The following is a 20865-nucleotide window of genomic DNA, read 5'->3' as shown; positions in this document are numbered from 1 at the left end:
AACCCCACATTGATTGCCTCATAAGTTTTACAGTGTTATCTCTTTCATACTTTCTCATGATCAGAGAATAATATCTACACAACATGTCCTTCTAATACAGCTAAAGTCAAGTCAGCTTGCCTAATGTTGATTAAAATTTGGAGAGAGATGTATCATTCGTATCTAAAAAACTGATTCTTAAAAGTGGTTGTATGTCCCATATAAAGAGATCAATCTGTGGGATCCCTGGGTGGCGCAGCGGTTTGGCGCCTGCCTTTGGCCCAGGGCGGGATCCTGGAGACCCGGGATCAGATCCCACGTCGGGCTCCCGGTGCATGGAGCCTGCTTCTCCCTCTGCCTGTGTCTCTGCCTCTCTCTCGCTCTCTGTGACTATCATAAATAAAAATTAAAAAAAAAATTTTAAGAGATCAATCTGAATCCTAGAAATCTGGAAGAAAATTTAGCTATTATCAACCTCAATTTCTCTTCTTTTACGTATGAATTTTATGAGGACTCTCAAGATTAAGTGACTTATTGGACAACCTGGGTGGCTCAATCAGTTAAGCATCTGCCTTCAGCTCAGATCACGATCCTAGAGTCCTGGGATTGAGCCCCACATCCAGCTCCCTGCCCAGCAGGACATCTGTTTCTCCCTCTGCCCTTCACCTTCTTGTGCTCTCTCTCAAATAAATAAAATCTTGTAAAAAAAAAGACTAAGTGACTTACTCCAAATTTTACTTTCAGTTTGTGTTTATTTCAAGAATAGTTTTCCGATATTAAATCTAGTGCTTTTTCTTTTCCATTAAATGATAATTTTTGTTTTAAGAACTAAATTACCAAGTACTGGATGCATTGTTTGGGCAGGCTGACTCTGTGATTTCTTGCAACCCAGGTACACACTTACAGGCCACAGCAGCTTGCTGTATGAGAATCTTTATCTTGAGATGTTACGATATCAGGATGTGACCCCAGCTCTAGATTCCCCTTCCAGATCACATGAATCTCCCCAGTTACACTGTGAAGTGAAAATGAGGTCAAGTCAAGCCAACTAATTAAAGAAGACTTTTCCTCAATCAAAACAACTATGAGGAATAACTGGCAAATTTCATAACAAGAATAAATAGAAAATGCCTACTGAACCCCTTATACCTGTTCCCTTTAATTAGTGACTTCGTCACTTGTGATTGTGCCAGCCTATCAAGAATCACAGTGCCTGCACCATCTCTATGAAGTCTCTTTTAGACTTTGTTTCAGTTGTAAGAATTAAAGGATTTGTCATCAGTCTACTTGAATATGTATAAACAAAGTGGAGAATTAAAGTGCTGAGATGGGTTATTTGAAACAAACAATAAACAGAATGAAATACTGTGAAAACTGAGTAATCATTTTCTTGTTTCAGTTTTCCCTTTGCCAGAACTAAAAAAATAATCACTTTCGTTTCTAATTCCATCTTATGGTTACATTTTCTGTATGCTGTGTCATTTTCCAGATTTCCCTGTATCAATAATAATAAATCAGTAAGTCAGCCAATATGTACTGAGCTCCAAGATCAGCTATACATTTTTTAAACCTTGCAAACCCTGATTAAATGGTATATTTAAGTTCTGATTTTTTTTTTTTTTGCTATATGCGAATTAGGCCAATTTTGTAAAGTAAAACATGATGATGAAATTCAATTTTACAAAGTAAATTTTAATTTCATGTGATGATGATATTCAATTTCACAAAGTGAAACATGTGATGCTCTTCTCAGAGATAATAATGTGGTTGGGGAAATGATTGATATATGTAAATAAGATATATACATATACTTAAATATACATGCACATAGATATATATATACAAACATGGGCACGTGCGCACACAAGAACTTTTTACATGACACTCTATAGAGAATTGAGAGCTGCGTAGAGTGAGGTTGTAAGTGGTAGCTGCTGTGAGTCAGTAGAAACTGAGATCCATGAAAGCTGGCACAGTTAAGAACTGTCCACCCCAGAAGAAAATATATGTTGGGCTTGATAGGGAAACATGAAAAAGGGAAAGCACATACATTAATCTTTAGTCTTCATTCCCCAAATCATATCAAGTTAATACATTTCTCTATTTCCAATCCCATCACTCTGATCCAAGTCCTTTTCTTCACTTTCCTAGATTATTGGGGCAGTCTCTTCAATAAATCTTTCCCATTTACTCCATCTTGATTCATTTTTCACATAAAGGCAAAGTATCTTTATGAGCACTGATCTCACCACAACCTCACAACAACCCTCTGAGGTCTACTCTGTCAGTCTCATGTTATTACCCAAAACATGAAGCCCAGAAAGACAAAGTCACCAAGTTCACCCTGCTGTTAAGTGGCGGAGCTAGGATGTGACCTCAGGAGCTAGCGTCTACACTCTCACAGCCGTGGTGCCGCACGGCCTCTACGGTACGTTGTTGTTGCTGTTACTAAGGCCATATTAAACAGTGACTTTGTGCCAGAGATAGCCTGTGTGTGGGCTGGCGGTGGGGGGATAAAGATTAGTATAAAAACAAGCAGCTGCATGAATTTGGCACAACAGCTGTAAAATTAGAAATAGTAGCACTAGAACTGAGATTGCAGAGTTGGAGCTTATGAAGTTTATGAACCTTAATTAAAATGTCACTGATGTAGGTGCCAAAAAACATGAAAAGGATAATGGATGTTCGTTAATTGTCTTCTAGCTGGGGGAAGAAAATCAAGCAGATAGTCAAATGAGCAATGGGCATTTTACATTTTGATTAATAACCTTTTCTATCACCAAAAGACTCTCATAAAAATATCTGGGAAAGAAAACAAGTGACTGGCTAGCTTCAATCCTCTGTGGATAAAAGGACAGTTTGTATTTCGTCCATGGTCAGATTTACTTGAGAGAGATACAACGTGCAAATACTAATCCGTAGGAAGCCTGGAAAGTAACCATCAGATATGCTCCGAGATTCAAAGTAATCTGGACATCACATGCTCATGTGGATGAAACCTCATGTTTTATTCAGTTTCTGCTGCTTTTTCAGACACTGTAAAATAATTTCAGAGGAGAACAAAATGTAGTGTTCTAATTGGAAACTAATTGGTTATTCTTTTAAACTCTGCACTGTACCTAAAACCCTGGATGTTAATATTGCAATTCCAATAAGAGGCAAAACTTACCAAGGTTTAAACAAAGTATTTTTAAAGAAGCAACAATAGGTCCATTCACTACAGGTGTTGGTTTCCCTCAAAAACAACGATAAAAGTTAAGTAATATGCAGATAACCTTTTGCTTCGTCCCATATGAGGTGTCAGGCACAAAGCTTGATATACACTATCTTTTTAGGGTCTTAGGAAGTAGGTGTTATATCTCTATTTTTCAGAGGAAAAGTTAAAGTCTTGAAGACCTGAATAAGCTTCACGAGTATGCGCAGACAGTAAGCGACAGAACTGCTGGAGGAGCTCTACTCCCTTATTTCCAAGCCCAGCTTTTTAATGACTGTGTCATATTCTTCCTTCTTTTTTTCTTTGCTTCCTTTCTTCCATTTTTCTGAAATATTTATTGAGAATATGCTACAGAAAATTATCGTGGTAATTATTGGGGTCCCTACTCAGTTTGAGTTATTCCCGCTTTAATACTTAACCATATGGTTTTCTGTAAACTCTTTATGTCTGAATTATTTCACATTACTGGGGTGTCTACTGAGTACAGGGTAACCATTTGGTCAACATCTGATCAACTAAATGTTTTGTTTTTGTATTAACTAACTAGGTCTTATTATGACCAGATATCAGCCTAATTAACGAGTGATGTTATGCATCCCTATCTCAATCTTTTCATTTTCGTGCAAATGTTGAGGAGAGGCTTTACCTGGGAAGCGCAATAAGAGTGTTAATCCACACGTTCTCTGAGCACTGAAGGCGATGGGAGAGGTACTTACTTTATTCCATTCTATTCAATAGTCTGTAGCTCACAAGCAAAGCCTCAGCCAAGAGATACTGAGTCACGGAACAGTCACCTCTACCTGTGTCACCTCTCCCAAATACACGTAAGAATGGCCTCCCTCTGTGGGGAGCAAAGTCAGGGCCAAGTCTGCTTTCTGTCTTGTAAGTCAACAGCCATTACTGCATTAGGCCTGTCCATGTGCACACAAAGTCCTATTGCAGTCCTATTAGCATGGTAATCAAAAATCAGCACTTGCATATCCCCTTACCTTTGCCTGTTAGGTGGGAAAGGAGACAGACCACTGGAACTTAATTTTTGAATATTTTCAAAGTAGATTTCCTTCTTCTTTCTGTGAACCTATTTGGGACAAAGAATCCAGAAGCCTACAAACCAGGGTAATGCCAAGAAGTGACAGAGTGGAAGTAAAGTGACTTCACTTACCTAACCACAGTGGTAATCCGTATTTGCAAAAAGGCAGATTGTGAACTCAGAAGCCAGCTGTCAGTCACTGGTTTGTATGTGACAGGGTTTATTGTGCAGGCTAAATTTAAAGAAGCACAATTAAAATGATTTTTTCCCTCTAATCATTGTATAATGCTGTGAGGAATATTCCCTTCCAATCCTGATGTCACTGAGGATATACTCAATAGCTTTCTAGCCACTTTCAGTTATTAAAAATACTAGTAACGTTCAGTTTAAAGCTTTGGCTTCATAAGCGGTATATGCCTCAAATTCTCTTCTCTCCCCCGGCGCATGCTGACAGAAGCACTTGGAAAGGGGAAGGCAGGGTCTTCTGGGGTCCCACTCCCCCAGGGCATGTCAAATAGGAGGGCTACAGAAATGTCAGGCCCTGCCTGATTGAATGTTCTCCGATGGCCGCCTGCTGCTGGCTCACTTGGTCGCACTTGGTTCTACTGGCCTTCATCCACGAGTCTTCTATGCACAGTTTCATTGTTTCCTCATATGTGTTCTCAGCTTCACCTTCTATCGTCTGTGTTATCCAAGAGCTTTTTGGCAGAGAGTTTAAATCTTAGTCTCTCCCTCACTCTGTATGGTCTGCAACTGCCTTCTCAAGGTTAACATCTTGCTTATCCGCCATCTTGCTGTCTCACAGCTCATTTTCCCTCTTCTGTATTCCATGGTCTGTAGAGTTGGGGAACCACAAAAGTCTTGGCCAGTTCTCCAAAGACTGTCCCTTACCAGGATTGCTACGTCACTGGAACCTCTACCAATTGTGCTGCAACGTGCTGGGCAATACCCCCTACCCCCTCCCCCCTGCAGCCACCTTCAGGATTCTCCAGGAGAGGAGTGTTTCCTAGTTTACTAGAATCAGGGTTTTCCTTACACTTGCAGCTTTCCCACGATCTCACTCATTACAGTCGGCTGTGTACTGATGGCAACACCAGCACCGTCTGATGATTTTACCGCTTGGCAATTATCCGACAGGGAGTGAAATGCCAGCATCTCCTTCACTTCTGTGGCTCCCCCACATGAGCTGGGTGAAGCAGGAGAGCAGCTCTTCCTTCGTGCCTCATCCGCAGAGGAGGAGGAACCCTGCCGTGGACGCTGCACAATGAAGAGAATATCTGAAGTTCCCTCCCCAGTGAAACACACCATGTGCTATTTCTTCTGAATTTGGGGCTCCTTGCTGAACGGCTCAGTCACAGCACAAATACCTGAGTCTTCACTAAATCATGTTTTTAAGAGAGTGATAATGTGAATTTGCCTAAATGGTTACTTTAGTAAAATTAAAAATTAAGACTGTATCATTTAGCAACTTGTTTGTCACAAGTCACCAACCATTTCTAATGTTTATTTGTTGTGCTGTGACCTCCAAAGAGCTTCCTCAATTCCCAGAGCATGTGGAATAACAGTGGCATTTCATTTCATTAGACTACTCTGCTTAATCTGATACCAAAAATATAATGCTGTTTAAAACACCTTCAAAATATGTCTGTTTAAATCTCCTCATTCTGCCACGGATGCTTTTTTAAATATTAATCTTGGTAGTTAATTTTGAGTTACTCATGTTTCCATTCAACCAACATGCAGTGACATCTCCTGTGTAACCAGCACCGGGCTTGGCTACAGGTGGGGGGTAGGGGTAAACAATGACCAGATCGCTCCGTTGCCCTTTTAAAGTCTATGTTCTAGTGCGGGGAGTGCACAGCCAAACAAATAAATAGACTACAGGTTGTGATAAGCAAAGAGGGAAATAAATAAGGTGCTAATTCAGAAAACAATTGGAGAGGGGCCCTTTAAATATGGAAATTAGGGAAGAGCTCTGTGATGCAGGGATGCTTTGGCCAAGATGAGAAGTATGGGACAGAGGCAGTCCGATAGTCCATAGTCATATTCCAGGTGTAGGGAAAGCACGCATGGAGGCTTTGTTGTGTAAGCGTATGCGATCTGTTATTCCAGGAAATGGCAGAGGGCCAATATCCCCAGTGCTGACTGACAGCGGGAGAGCATCGCGTAGGGCCTGCGAGGCCCTGCTGAAGGATCTGGTTTATATTCACAGTTCAGTAAAAAACTATGGAAGTATTTAAACATGGAAGTAAAATGAAATGATTAGTTTTTTTAAAGACCACTGTGCTTTCTCGGTTCAAAACGAATTATAGGAGAGCAACAGTGAGAGCAGCAAGACAATTAAGAGTCTACTGCAATTGAAACACAAGAGATGTTGGTGGACAGACAAGGATGGTGGTGGACAGATGGAGAGAGATGGATATATAGAGAATTATTAATTTTATAGATAGCAAAGGCAGGATTTGTTAACAGATTGAATATAAGTGATGAAAAAAAAAAAGTCAATAATGACCTCTAGGGTTTACCAAGACCAAGGGGGAGGAGCTTCTGTTTACTTTTTCATTTTTCCTTCTTTTTCTTGTTGTTGTTGTTTTATGGTTTTGAGGTTTTGGGTTTTCTTGTTGTTTTGATTTGTCTGTATGTTTGTTTGACCTCCTGAGTTAGTGGTGGCACCAATTATTGATGATTAAAAGGACTAAAAAGGTAAAACCTGGCTGATAGGGCAGGGATGAACTAACAGTTCCACTTCAGACTTGTTTATTCAGGTGCGTCTGAGACATGTGAGAGCAGATACCAAGTTGGTGTTTGAATACACAGTCTGGATCCCAGAGAAGAGGCTTGGGTTGAGATGTCACTGTTGAGGTTGAGTATTCAGATCCTATGTAAAAAAATGACAGGAGTGAATAAGACCATCAGGAGAATGAATAAAGGAAGGTAGAAGCTAACATTTCAATATAAATTTAGAGCGAAAAACATATAAACAGTGAGTACTGGGAGGGAGGAAAAGCAGGACAATCCAAGAAAGGAAGTCCACTAGATATTCATTAAAGGAAAAATTTGTGTTTTTCACCATGGCAATTTTGGAGGAGCTACCAAAATAAACAGCATTTCACTATGAGTAGGAAGGTGGATGAAAATTCGGAAGGCAAACAACATGTATCCATTAAAATTTTATGTTAATTTACATTGAAGGGAAACAGAGAATGAGATACTTTGAACCAAGAGAATGTGGACCAAGGGAAGGACTTTTGATGTGTTTGTAACCTTTTCAGTGTTTATTTTTTAAATCTGTTTTAAAGATAGGAGATTAATGAGATGTTATGTGAAGGTAACCATAATCTAGTAATGAGCAAAATTATTGATGTTTCTGGAGGAAATCCAGGGGTGAACTAGACCAGTGACGTTCTAAGACAGACTTAGGCATATGGTCTAGACTGACATACAAGTATTGATTTATCTTTGATAGGAGAAGGATCAACTTCCTCCCTCATAATGGGACGGAAGAATGTAAAGATTGCTTAATTCCAAGACAGTTTATAGATTTAATGCTACAAAGATGACAGAGTTACCAGTTAAAAACTTTGATTATTTAAGAATGCTCTATCCTGTCTTTTGAGGGTATAGCGAATTATATTATTTTGTATTTCATTTATATTTTATACTTACATTTTAGTGTTAGGTTGAAATTTCTTTACTCTTAGTATTATGCTGCTTAAACAATTGGAAAATGAGAAAGAAAGGATCGCATAGGTAATGCACAAGCCGGTGTTGATGAATACAATTTGTTATTTGGCACCTCCCACCTTCTGGAAAAAATGAACGTGTCTTACTGCTACCCAAGCCCAAGGACAACCATCTTCTAAGATGAGTATTGCTTAAGAGGCCAGTTGGGGAAAACTTTATCTTTCAAAATAAGCAACTCTCCTTAAAATAAGAGCAATTATTAGTTACAGTATAAAATCCAATCCTTCCAATTATATATACTGATAACTATGGCTCTTGTTTATTGGGATAAATAACATGTGGCACAAAAGCTATGTGTTACATGTATGTAATAAACATATGCAGGTGTGTGTCATATGTCTGGATATCTATATATACCATGCACATATACATAATGTTATTAGTATACCTAAGGCTAAACAATGTGATTTCATAGAAATAAATGTATTAGGGATACTAAATAACTAGCCTCAACTGCACAGTAAGTCCAGGACAGTATGACATATGTTTCCTAGGAGTTTATAGTTTTAAGAGAGAGATAGTGAAGTAAAAATTGCTTATAAGACTGTAATCATTCTTCATGAAAGGATGTTCAAAGAGCACCTGGGTGACTGGGTTGGACGAGTGCTAGACTCTTGGTTTCAGCTCAAGTCATGAGCTTATGGGTTATCGGATCCAGCCCCAAACTGCACTCTGTGCTCAGTGGGGAGTCTGCTTGAGGATTCTCTCCCTCTTCCCCTACCCCCGCTTGTGCATGTGCTCTCTCTTTCTCTCTAAAATAAATCTTTTTTAAAAGGATGTTTAAAGTACAAAAGTCACAAAATACTAAACCTTTCCACATAGCTTCCTAGAATAAATGACCAGGGACAGATTTTGAAGGATGCATACATGTTGTGCAGATGTAAAGGAGTCCTAACACATTTTAATAAGAATGACATATCCAAAGTTGTAAGGGACAGGGGTCATGGGACAGCTGAGAATTAATGGTCATTAAAAAGTGCAGATGAATGGAATATAGTTGGTTTTTCTCCAAATCAAATTTAGTTCTTTACCATGGCATCTAACGTGTGCAAATTCATTAAATCATGGCAGATCTTAGATACTAAATATCTATTAAGTAGCAAATAGGTTAACTACTAGAAACTGAAAATTTGGTAGATAAAGGCACATGAAAAAATAAATGCATCTTAGTTTCACAAATCCAATGCTGTAGTATTTACACCTATCAAAGTATTCTAAATTAGAAACTTTTGCCGAGCTAGTATACCAGCTCTAAATTCTGTATCTATCTAATGTTTGCTTGAACCATGTACAATCTAAAGATTTGGACTTAGTTAGCCTCAGTTACTTGTTAGAAAATATTACTGCATTGTTGATAATGATTGTGATATGATGATTGTTCCTTTTCCCAGATTTGGCAATGTGGAGGTTCTCTGGAGATTGTGACTTGCTCCCACGTTGGTCACGTTTTTCGGAAGGCAACTCCATACACTTTCCCTGGTGGCACTGGTCATGTCATCAACAAAAACAACAGGAGACTAGCAGAAGTTTGGATGGATGAATTTAAAGATTTCTTCTATATCATATCCCCAGGTAAATAAATCTGACGTCTTTTTCCTCTGCAAGGGAAAATAAAATTTTAAACATGCTGAAGGTTTGTTTCTACAAATATTGCTACTTTTCGACTAGTTTAAATAAAATGTTGTTTATCACCATAGTAATGCCCAAAATTGTGTTTGTGAAAGTTGCACTATTAAGCCATTTTTCATCTAAAGTGAGAAAGACTACATTTCTCTCAAATGCCTAAATACTCTTTTTTCTTTGTTTCTTTCATGGCACAAGTTTTATGCTAGAAAAGGGGAGTAAGCAGTACACAGAGAGATCCACATGTATTAGCTCAATTTAAGGAAAAAAAATTTTAAGGAGAAGTAATCTTATATTTCCTTGTTTCACAAATAAACCTGGCTGAGTTGGTAAGAAATTTTGTTAATGTTTAAACAGAGATGCTTTCTACTGACTAAATGATTTCCTGAAGATATAGGGTGGTAAATTATGCAGATATTAAAATTTATGTTTTTAAAAAATATTAAATCACTGTCAATTACTCATTGATATGTGGAAAAGCATAACATAGGATAATAAAATATCCTACTTTAGTCACAGAGAGTAGATATGAAAATAAAAGTAAGGGTCAACTATCTCTGAATGGTGGCACTAGGAGTAATTTCATTATTTTCCTTATACTTTTCTAAATTTTTAAAAATAAAAATCATTTATTTTAAAAAATTCATTTAAAAAGAATTTAAAAGGAAAATACATTTTAATAAAGAATTTTAATTTTTTTAAAAGAACTAAAAAAGAAAAAAAAGGAGTGAGACAATTCCATACCCGGGTGCTATGATTATGATCTCATTTTTATAATTTTCTAGAATTTTTCCAACATACTACTTATAAAAATTACCTCTGATAACATTACATTGTTTTTTAAGGAAATGAGGCATTATGAGAAGACACAAACAAAGAGAAGACACAGGGGCTATCAAGATCTCAAAGTTTAGACAGAGACCAAAACATAAATTCATATGATGGGATCCAACCATACTGATAAAGTAATTTTTAAAGTTCTATTTCAATAGTTTATGTTTAGCCATGTGTTCATCAATGCCATTATTATATAGCCCAGAAGAACGAGAACAAAATATCATGCTCACCTCCTCTTTTTGTATGTTAAAATGTATTACATGGTTTGGAAAAACCAGTTTGGTTTCTAACTGGCATGCTCTAGTTTTTGAAAGTATAGATGAGGCTGTAAAAACTCTTCTTTTGTAGATAAAGAGGCAATAAGCAGTATAAGCCTTCTTATTAAGATCCAGTATTACTATGCAAAAGAAAAATGAGGGCAATGCATGTGTAAATGTGTGATTAAGAAGGATTTTTGTCACACTCTTCAAGCTTCTTCTATGTCAAGAAGCTATTGTCAGGAACTATGTCACGCATAGAAGTATTTCTCTTTATAGTAGAAAGCCAGTCCAGATACTCAGAGTTGAGTTCCGCAAGAACCTGTAAAATTCATAGCAAGGCGTTGACATTTATATAACCTTTTCATTTTCTTTTGATGATCCTTTCTGAATTCAAATCACTACTTGTAGAAATATATAAACTCAAATATGAAGAAAGGAGTAACGGAAGAAAGAAATGTGTTATGTGTGATTATATAAATTCATATTCAGGAATATAAGTAATTGAGAATTATTTCAACCAAGTGTATTATATCCACTCACAATGAATATTATTTGTTAAAAGTGCTGTGTTAGTCTTTTGTATAATTTTTCCATTGAATGAAAAAGGCAGATAAATGGTAGAACCATTTCTCGAACAGTAATGAAGTGACAAGTGTTAGAGTTTAAAGGGTAAAAAGGAAAGCTTGCTAACTGTTTAACTATTGACTTTATGTTGCTCAACAGGGACTGTGTATATTCTGGAAAGTGTAATTTTTACATTACAATAAATATCATTTGGAAGCGTATTGCTCTTAAGAGATGGGCTCATTTAAATCTGGAAAGGTATTTTGGAAACCAGGAAGAGGACATTTGGGGAATATGTTTGAAAACATCTACGAATTTCCTAATGGGCATTTATGTTTCTATATGTCTCCGAGACTGTCAGCATTGCTGAACATGGGACCTGCCTGCTGGTAGTATGGGCAAACAGGAAAAACCAAAAACACAAAACAATAAATTGCTTCTGTGGAAAAGGAAGGGAAATAAGTGGAAACTAGAGTTGGATGCCAAAAACAATTCTAGCCCTAGGCAGCTTTCAGAGCATCCAAAAATAGATAAAATAGGTTGTATTGGAAAATCAGGAATCTGTGAGTCGTATGATATTGAGCATTTTTTGAGTGAATAACGATTTTAGTCATTAGTGATGGTTTCTGATACTCTTAAAATCATGGATTCTTTGCTATCATCTAGAATTGTTGGGATTCTATTTTTCATCTTCTTGAGTAACAGGAAAGTTTGTAAAGAGAATGGTTGGTGCGTGGGGATAATAGGGGAATACATGCATGCACATCTGCACTTAGACTTACATCCTTTGCTCTAATATACATAGACACACACAAACACACCCATGTATTTATGAAAAACTCTAAAGAGCTTATATCGAGTTCTGTGTAATTCTCTAGAACTTCCTTAATCTGGCTAAGGAAATTGTTATAATTCTTTCTAGGGAATAATATTTTTTTTCATGTATCTCTTAATATCTATCTGTATCTATTGATTGAATGATCTATCAATCTGTTTTCTATTAATTTGCCCAAGTGGTTGGGCATCTTTTGTGAGGGGACTCTCACTTTTTACACCAGAGCTTCTATCACGGAATCTTATTCTCCTCTAATGCAATTGCTCAGAATGTGATCTTTAAGTACTGAGCCTTTATAAAATGAATTCTGACAACTTTGCTTCCTTTCAATATACCCCATAAGATACTCCATACCTACTTTATTATTTGGTTTCTGCTGGAGCTCTGTGCTGAAAAAACCCGGTATTCTTTCTCTCTCAAAAGTGTATGCTCTGCAGTTTTGATGTCATGGCCAATCCATTATTACCATGCACCATAGTGTTTTATGTTTATTACTTGTCTCTGTATCCAACGACTTGTAGTTACTGTGTTTAGCAACTTTCCTGTCACTTTGCAGTCCTTGAAACACTATGTGTTAAATAATTAGAAGAATCAGTGAATGACTAAATGAATGCACGTATTTTAAAAGGAAGCCACTTATGTTTCCTCTTTTCTACTGAATTCTCTATGGATGTCTGTTCTATACCAGGGAAACTCACAAGAATTGCAGCAAATTGGGAGCCTTTGCCCCATTTCTCTGATCTAACCCCTGATTAAGGACACAGTGATATGAGAGAGATGAAAGGTGCCCTTCATATATCTGCGATGTCATGCCACTGTGTTTGCCATCCCAAAAGAAGGTCCCCTTGGCTTACCTGTGTTCTCAGGGTGTGATGATTACATCATAATTATGGGGGCACACAGTAATACAATCTTCCCTTCCAGGACTAATATAAAATCAAACAGACACAATTTAGGTAGATAATAACATTCTGTAATAGAGCAACCTAATACAGGAGCCCAAAAACTTGAAAGAAGATTACTTTTACACATGCTGATTTTTATTTTTCTCATGACCCCCATTAGCTTAAAGTTACAATGGGATGTATAAGTAACTATGTATGTGAATTACCCTTCTCTGATTTTTTTTTTCAAAATATTTGCTCTATGTCCTAATGGTCTTTGCCTGTGCTCATTAGCCATTGGCAATATCGATAGAACTGGCAGTGTCTAATTATGTCTCCCAAACAGATGAATGAAGAGCAGAAATACTTTGAAATAGTGTTGAAGAACACGTTTCCAACATTTTAGTTTGCTTTTTGGCTGCCTTTTTTAGGATGCAAATACTATAGCATCATTGATTTTTAAAGCCCTGCAGGCTTTTAAAGTCTGAGGCAGTTTTTACTAGTAATTGGGCTGCTGTTTCAGCTTGAGGCAATCCGATTGTCCGAGCGAATTCTTTGAAATGAAGTGATGTAAGCAGAAACCACTTTTCACAGAGCAACCCACTGTAAATGGCAGCATGTTTTCCTAGTGGTCACAGGTAAAAAGCTTAAGAACTTTAAAATCGAGTGTAGTCATAACACTAACCATATATTTGAAACTCTGGCTCTTCTATAAATATTGATTTTCTTTTGGGGGCAGTAGATGTCTAACTGTTTATCAGTTGACATGGTGAGTAGAAGCAGCTGTCCTTATATAACCTCCAGTTGTTCTTCCTTTTCTTAATGAACAGCTTGTGCTCTTGTTTTGAAAAGAAAAAGCAAATAGAAAACAGAATTTAAAGATCCCCAAAGCAGACTTTAAAGATATTTGTAATGTAACTGGGAAAACAGCTTATTTTCCTTTGGCAATACCACAGCGTTTTGATCTGTATTCCAGATAAACAGAAACCACACATTTAGAAACACATCCTTGAACTTATTTTGAAGGTTAACTCGATTTGCTAACCTTTTAAAAATACTTTAGAAAAATCAGTTCATCAAAGGCAGCCTTTGTTAGCAGCATCTTTGGATCATTTTTAAAGTTTAAGAACTATATTCATTTCTATCTCCTACAATTTTTATCTATGAAATACAAATGTTTTTCAACATGCTGATTTTTTAAAGATACAATATTTAATAACCAACACTTTGAATGTAGGGCCTAATTTCTTTTGTAAGTCATAAAAATGTGGTTCCAGGCTGATTCCATAAGCACAGGTTTTAACGTTTCCCACAAAATGTGCAACATGCTGTTTGTTTGTTTTTTTTTAATAATCCAGGGATATCAGTTTTTGGTTGGGTAAACATGAATTAATCTGAAATGAGTATAGCAATTCTGAACATAAAGTACATTGAACCTATGAATTTTGTATTTTTATTATTTAATAAACACTTTTTCAGCAGAATCAACCATGGTATCACTGAGTAAGTATGAAATAATGAGAAAATTTTAAATCACTTTAATATGCTATATTGTAATAACATGTAATTCACTTATCTGCTTGATACCATGAAATGCTAAATGTGGAAGTAAGGAAGGACAGCTATACTCAATGTTGTTGGTAAGTGGACAGGCAACCATTTTTCCTTGCTATGGTTCATTAAACACATTAAGTTCCATGATCTTTACTATGTGCCAGGTAGGGGGGATACAAACACAGAAAAGATGCTGCCTTTGTCTTGAAAAAATAAACTGTCTACGTCACATTTAATTAGTTTAAATGAAAAACGAAATTAAGCGCTTAGTACATGGGGGACACACCGTCAAGATTCAAAAGGATTACTGATGTGAACTACCTACATTTTACTTGATTTCTCTTTCTCACTCACAGGCATCAAAATCAAATTAATCTCTAAGTCCTTTCTAGTGTACCTGCTAAGTTTTCTCAAATCCTTTCAGTTACCCTCATTCTTCCAGTCATCTGCATCCAGAGAAACTCCTGATTATCCCGATGGGCCTCCAGCCTCAAAGCTTGCCCACTTTTTCACTTACTTTTACCATATTGCTGGAGGACACTCCTAAAACTAAATTTCATTTGATCCCTCACTTACCTAACAGCCTTTTAATGATTTACCAGAAAATCAAAAACCCGAAATGTGGCCAACACAGCCCTGTGTGACCTGACACTCACCCAGCCTTGTGGCCTTTCTTCCAAATGTTTTCAGTCCTAGTTTTCCACGTGCCACTGGGTGAGACTACAATTCAGGATGCTCCCTCCAGCTTTTAGGTTTTTGCATATGTTTAAAATAGTATTTGATGAGTTAATAGTATTTGATGAGTTAATGGATGAGTTTACCTCTGCATAAAGTGCTATCATCATCCACGTGCATTCATCATTCACGGATCAGATTTATGTTCCTTTCCCTGAGAACTCCAATGGTTTTCGCGTGTTGGAGCATTTATGCATTTTTAGAGTATTTATTCCCTCCATTAAGCTATGTGAATAGAGAAACTATATCTGGGGAGGTTTTTTGTGTATTTGGTTGGTTGGTTTTTAGAGTTCATTGAGCTCAACTTTTTCTTACTGTATTTGTCAGAGGCAAATAAAATACATGTTTCAATCACCACTGTTGTCCCCCCTTCCCTAAAATAAATCTCTCTTAAGCATTTGATGTCCATACTTCAATTCCTTTTCCTATGCATTTGCATACATATACAGACATATATACATATATTAAGTAAATAAAATCATATAATATGTACTGTTTTAATTTCCTTTAACTATGTAGTATGTCCTGTAATATTTTACATATAATTCACATAGGATTATATCATTCCACTTTGCAGCTAAATAGTATTATATTGCATTGATATATTAAAACTTATTTAATCATACCAATAATGACAAGCATTTGTCAGGTTTTAGTTGTCTGTTATTATAAAAAGTTACAAAAGTATTCTTGAAACAATATCTTTGTGAACCTGAAGGATATTTCTGAAGAACATAGCAATTTAAGAGAGAGAGAGTTGGTGGAAAAACTGCCTGGATTAACTCAGATCCTCATTCCAAGTTACCCATCTGTATTTACTTAACCTATCTATACTTAGTTTTCTTACCCTAAAATGGGAGTTATAAAAATAGGGTCTTCCCCATAAAGTTTTTGAGACTTAAATGAAAAATGATATATAAAGCACTTAATACAATGCTTAGCAAATATTAAACACTCAATTAGTGTTAGATATTTGTTATTATTAGTTAGATATACTCATAGAAGTTGGCTTATTAGGTCTAAGAATATGTGCATTTATATTTTGGTAAATGTTTTCAAAACTTCCATTCAAAAAGACTATAACCATTATCCCACCAGAACTCTTGAGTCCTTACAATGTACTATCGCCACTATAGATTTTCAAGATTTTTATTTTTGCATATGTATGTGCATGTGCACATATATGTGCATATTTATTTATATTTGCATATAGATTTACATATATATCTAGTTTCTTTTTTCATATTGCTACTAGGAATGAACATCTTTTTTCATTACTTGGATTTCTTCTTTTTATTCATATCCTCTGTTCATTTTACTTTGGGATATCTTTTGCCCTTTTATATATTCATAGATCTTTATGTATTCTGATAACTAATCTTCTGTATGTTATATACACTGCACATGTTTTCTTCCAGACTATTACACATATTTTAACAATTGATATACAAAAAGATATCTTAAAAAAGAATAATTGTTGAAGGGAAATCTGACTGGTTTAGCCTTTATGGCTTTAGGGATTATTTTTCGTTAAAACATGCCCCCACAACCCTATCCCAAGCTTGACAAATTTAGAATGTGCCAGAAGTGTTTGTTAAGTGAATTAAGTTTAGTAAAATGCATGGGATTTTTTTTTTAAGAATGTAGTGATCTTTCTGGGAAATAATATAAGCAGAATGCCATCAGATGACTCTCTTTATGGGAAGTATTATCATCTTTATCCATGGAACATAAATAAAAATATTAGCTTCAACAGTTACATCAGCTTTAGCTAATCAGCTTTAACAGTTATAATTTTAAATAAATCTATTAAATGATTATATCAGTTCCCATTACAGCAATTCTTTCCAAGTATGTTGAATTATACTCATGGTTCAGAAAGTTAATAAACAGATGGTATAAATTATGTTTATTGAATGTTATGAAAATACTGAATTTGAACAGTAAAGGTGTATCATCGTATCCTGAGTCTTTAATTAACAACTCAGAAGCTCAGATAATTAGCCCCTCAAATAATTTTATTGTTACCAAATCTGGCTAGTTTCTAGAGTGAATAAATATTACTTAAATTCTAATACAGATTTATTCACAGAATTATCAGTACTTTCTAGGATTTAGATACCAAAATTATTCATACATTTAGTTTCTGCTTCTTCAAATGAAACAGATATAGCTCTAGTTTAATCACTGTGTGTGTACATGCATGTGTGTGTGTGTGTGTGTGTGTGTGTGTGTGTGCAACCTCTGCAATGTTCTGAAATTTCCAATAAGTAAATCCTACCCCATGAGTTGGATGGTCATGATTAATTTTCATTTCTTTAAGATGTGTTCAACTAGGCAAAATAGGAAATTACAATGTTTTTCAGATTTGTGTAAATGATCAAGAACACTTGGGTAAGAGTCATGGATTTTTACTGTCAAGAGTTAGCTAAGAGTTTTATATTTAATGTAAGAGCATTAAATATGGATCAAGCATGATCCAGGTGCATACAGAGGCTTCATTGTACCTAGTTTCATCCTGTCGTCTTCAGAGTGCCCCAATTTCATTACTTAATTTTAGCATAACTAAAATTGAACAGCTTAACACTTATATAATCAATTGCACTAAATTTCAATTCTAACTTAATTGAATGGCTCATTGACACTCAGTGGTAGTCAGTTACATAGTTATTGATGGTCAGATGGTTACAAATTATATATTTCTTATTTCAAATACTCTCAGGCTCAGTCTCCCACATTAGGTGTTCTGATAGATTATCTTTGCCTGGATTTCTATGTTATCAGCATCTTGTCGCTATTTTAAATAAAATTTGAGTTCAATTCTGTAGTTACTTATTTACATATACTCTCTGAAAAGTGAGCAGAGTCAAAGATAGCATTTAGAGAATAAGGAAACAATCTTTTCTAGATAATAGATAATGATAGTAGGTGGATTAAACTTCTCAACGTGCTAAATTGAAGCTCCTTAAAATAATCTTTGGCAAAAATAAAACAGCAAAAAAAAAAAACTAGCCACATGCTTGCCTACCAGATATCAAACACTAATGACAGATTACCTCAGCATCCTAATACTTTACAGTCTTTTGGGGAGTAGCTCCTCTGTAGCATGTTAACACAAATTGTCTAAAAAATAAAACCTCAGGATGTCTGGGTGGCTCAGTAGTTGAGCGTCGGCCTTTGGCTCAAGGCATAATCCCGGGTCTGGGAATCAAGTCCCTCATTGGGCTCCCTGTGAGGAGCCTGCTTCTCCCTCTGCTTGTGTCTCTGCCTCTCTCTCTGGGTCTCTCATGAATAAATAACATCTCTTTAAAAAATAAAATAAAAAATAAAAACTCTATGGTTAGTAGTTATCTTTATCCAGTGGGGTAGAAAGCTAAAGAGCTTTGCAGTGAGTCCTCGGTAGAAAAGAATGTGGGGCAATAGTTATAGGCCAGGATGTAAAGGTGAATTAGGAAGACAGGGCTAGGGCTTTGCAAAGGAAAGTGGAAACAATTTCTGAAAAGTTAAGATGCCTATTTGACAAATCGGCTTGTTGCCTGCTTTTACCAGAAGCAGCACTGATATGAAGTAGTCACTGTTACTGTGGGATTGTCACTGCCTTAAGGGCAGGTGACTCGATAGCTGCCTGTAAGCCACCTGATGCAAAAGCTCTACTTTAGACCATGTGCAAACCTACACTTGGATTCATTAGCACATAGTCAATGAAGTAAGTACTAACTCATGTTTTAATTGCAGGAGACATGAGTCAAAATTAAGAGATTGTTATCGTTTACAAATAGATTTAAAGTGACAAAATAATGAAAATGAAGAACTCAGATTAGCATTCATCTTTGGTTAGTTAGGCCTAGCAAGTAAATTTTACTTATTTATTTATTCAGCAAGAAATTTTAAAATAATACATATTAGCAATTTGACTTAAGAATATTCTAAATATATGGAAATATTGATAAACATCAAACATTTAAACCTTTATAATTTATACAGCTGAAAATAAGATAAATGAAGTTATAGTGATGGTGTTCTTATGACTGAAAGTTATTGTCAGGATTGCTATTACTATATGAGCTCCATAATGACATTATTTTAATTTTTAGACTATTCTATATTATAAATTTTGTGCATTTTTGGTGCGTCATCTCAATTAACAAAATTTGAAAACAGATTAATTAGGGATTTTGTACAACTGAATAATTTAGGAAATTCTATTATATCAGCATTAACTATATTTCCAATAAAAAATTAACATTGGAATTAGAGAACATAGATCTCAAATGTCTGAATAAGTTATTTGATTGATCAAAATGAACACCAAATTGGATGTAGCTATATGTAACTAGCTTTCAATCTATATAAACAGCAGTGGAAGGAAGGGGGGCTTTGATTGGGATATAAGGTAAGAGAAGGTGCAATGTTTTTACTAAAAAGGGATATTATGTGGAAGAGCTTAGACATTTGTACAGATTTGGAAGAGAAGAAATTATAAGCAGATAATTTTAAGTTCTTGATCAAGAAGCTTTCCAGAAATACACCAAATTAATTTGCAATGCAATGAGCCTCTTATCTTTGGAAATATTCAAACAGAAGCTAGATGTCTGTCTTTTAGAGATGATTTAATGAGAATCGAATAAGAAGTTGGATTTGATTTCTTACCAGATCTTTCTTACTCTAAAATTCTACTATCAGAGAAACTTATAAATTAATGGATAAAAACACATTATATTTATTAGCACCTGGTTAAATAAAAAAAAAACAGATTTCAATTCAAAATGAAAAACTTCTAATAAATTTTTCAACCATGACACAGGAAGCCTTGAAGAAAGGTAACTATATATACTCATTTGATTGTTTGGGACAGTCATGGTGCATGTTTGATATCTGGGCATAATTGTTAATTGTGTCCCCTTTCACTCACAACAGTGTCCCGATTTGAGCAATCAATTATTTAGTCATTCTGCTTATAAGGCATTGGGTAAGCTGTATGTGAAGGGACTATCTCTGGGAGGGGATAAGTGGACTGACAGAGATGGCAATCATTATGGCATTGAGTGGGACATAGACTTTTATGCAGACAAATGCTCATCTTAACAAAATCTAGAGAAAATCCGTAAGTGTTTTAGACTTTTGGACTATCAGTTTCAAGTAAGTGCTCTAGCTCAGTGACTTCTCTGACACCCAAAATAAATGTCCTTCCTTGAAATTCTATCTACAAAAAGATAGTTTTTGAAAAGCTATCTCTTTGAAGAAACAATGATGTCACCAAATTCTGATTCATCTTGATAATGTGTTTGCCAACATCTTATTAATTCGTGTGATTATATTAAGATTACTTTTTCATATGTAGTAAGTTTAAACTTTGCAAAATAGAGCATAAACTTATTCAATTTCTTGGTTACACCAGATATAAAAGAAAAATTGTGCTGAAATACATATATGAAATATATGTAGTGATATAGGAAGATATATTTTTCCACATAATAAAATGTATGCATGCATATATATATGCATATGCCTATGTATGCTTATTACATATGCTTATTTTCCACCTGAGAAAGATTACACACACACACACACACACACACACACACACATTTATATGCGTATGTATA

The 20865-nt window shown here is 35.6% G+C and overlaps 1 protein-coding gene and 1 long non-coding RNA gene across 6 annotated transcripts in view; one reads left to right on the top strand and one right to left on the bottom strand.

Annotated features, from left to right (window-relative positions):
• GALNT13 (polypeptide N-acetylgalactosaminyltransferase 13) overlaps positions 1 to 20865 on the top strand; it is a 542562-nt gene that overhangs the window by 378231 nt on the left and 143466 nt on the right. For all 5 annotated transcript variants that reach the window (XM_072811435.1, XM_072811433.1, XM_072811434.1 and 2 more), the window contains one exon: positions 9359 to 9539. In XM_072811435.1, coding sequence (XP_072667536.1) covers positions 9359 to 9539 — 181 coding nt within the window. The remainder of the gene's footprint in view (positions 1 to 9358; positions 9540 to 20865) is intronic.
• Positions 6964 to 20865, bottom strand: part of LOC140624517 (uncharacterized) — a 40534-nt gene continuing 26632 nt past the window's right edge. Inside the window, exons 2-6 of the long non-coding RNA XR_012023981.1 lie at positions 13656 to 13808; positions 12941 to 13012; positions 10658 to 11006; positions 9295 to 9565; positions 6964 to 7101 (exon numbers count right to left, since the gene is read on the bottom strand). This is a non-coding gene — a long non-coding RNA (uncharacterized lncRNA). The remainder of the gene's footprint in view (positions 7102 to 9294; positions 9566 to 10657; positions 11007 to 12940; positions 13013 to 13655; positions 13809 to 20865) is intronic.

Source organism: Canis lupus, chromosome 34 (genome assembly GCF_048164855.1).
Source record: "Canis lupus baileyi chromosome 34, mCanLup2.hap1, whole genome shotgun sequence".
Lineage (NCBI taxonomy): Eukaryota > Metazoa > Chordata > Mammalia > Carnivora > Canidae > Canis > Canis lupus.
The sequence above is the reverse complement of the archived record's forward strand: the minus strand, read 5'-3'. Positions and strand labels throughout refer to the sequence as shown.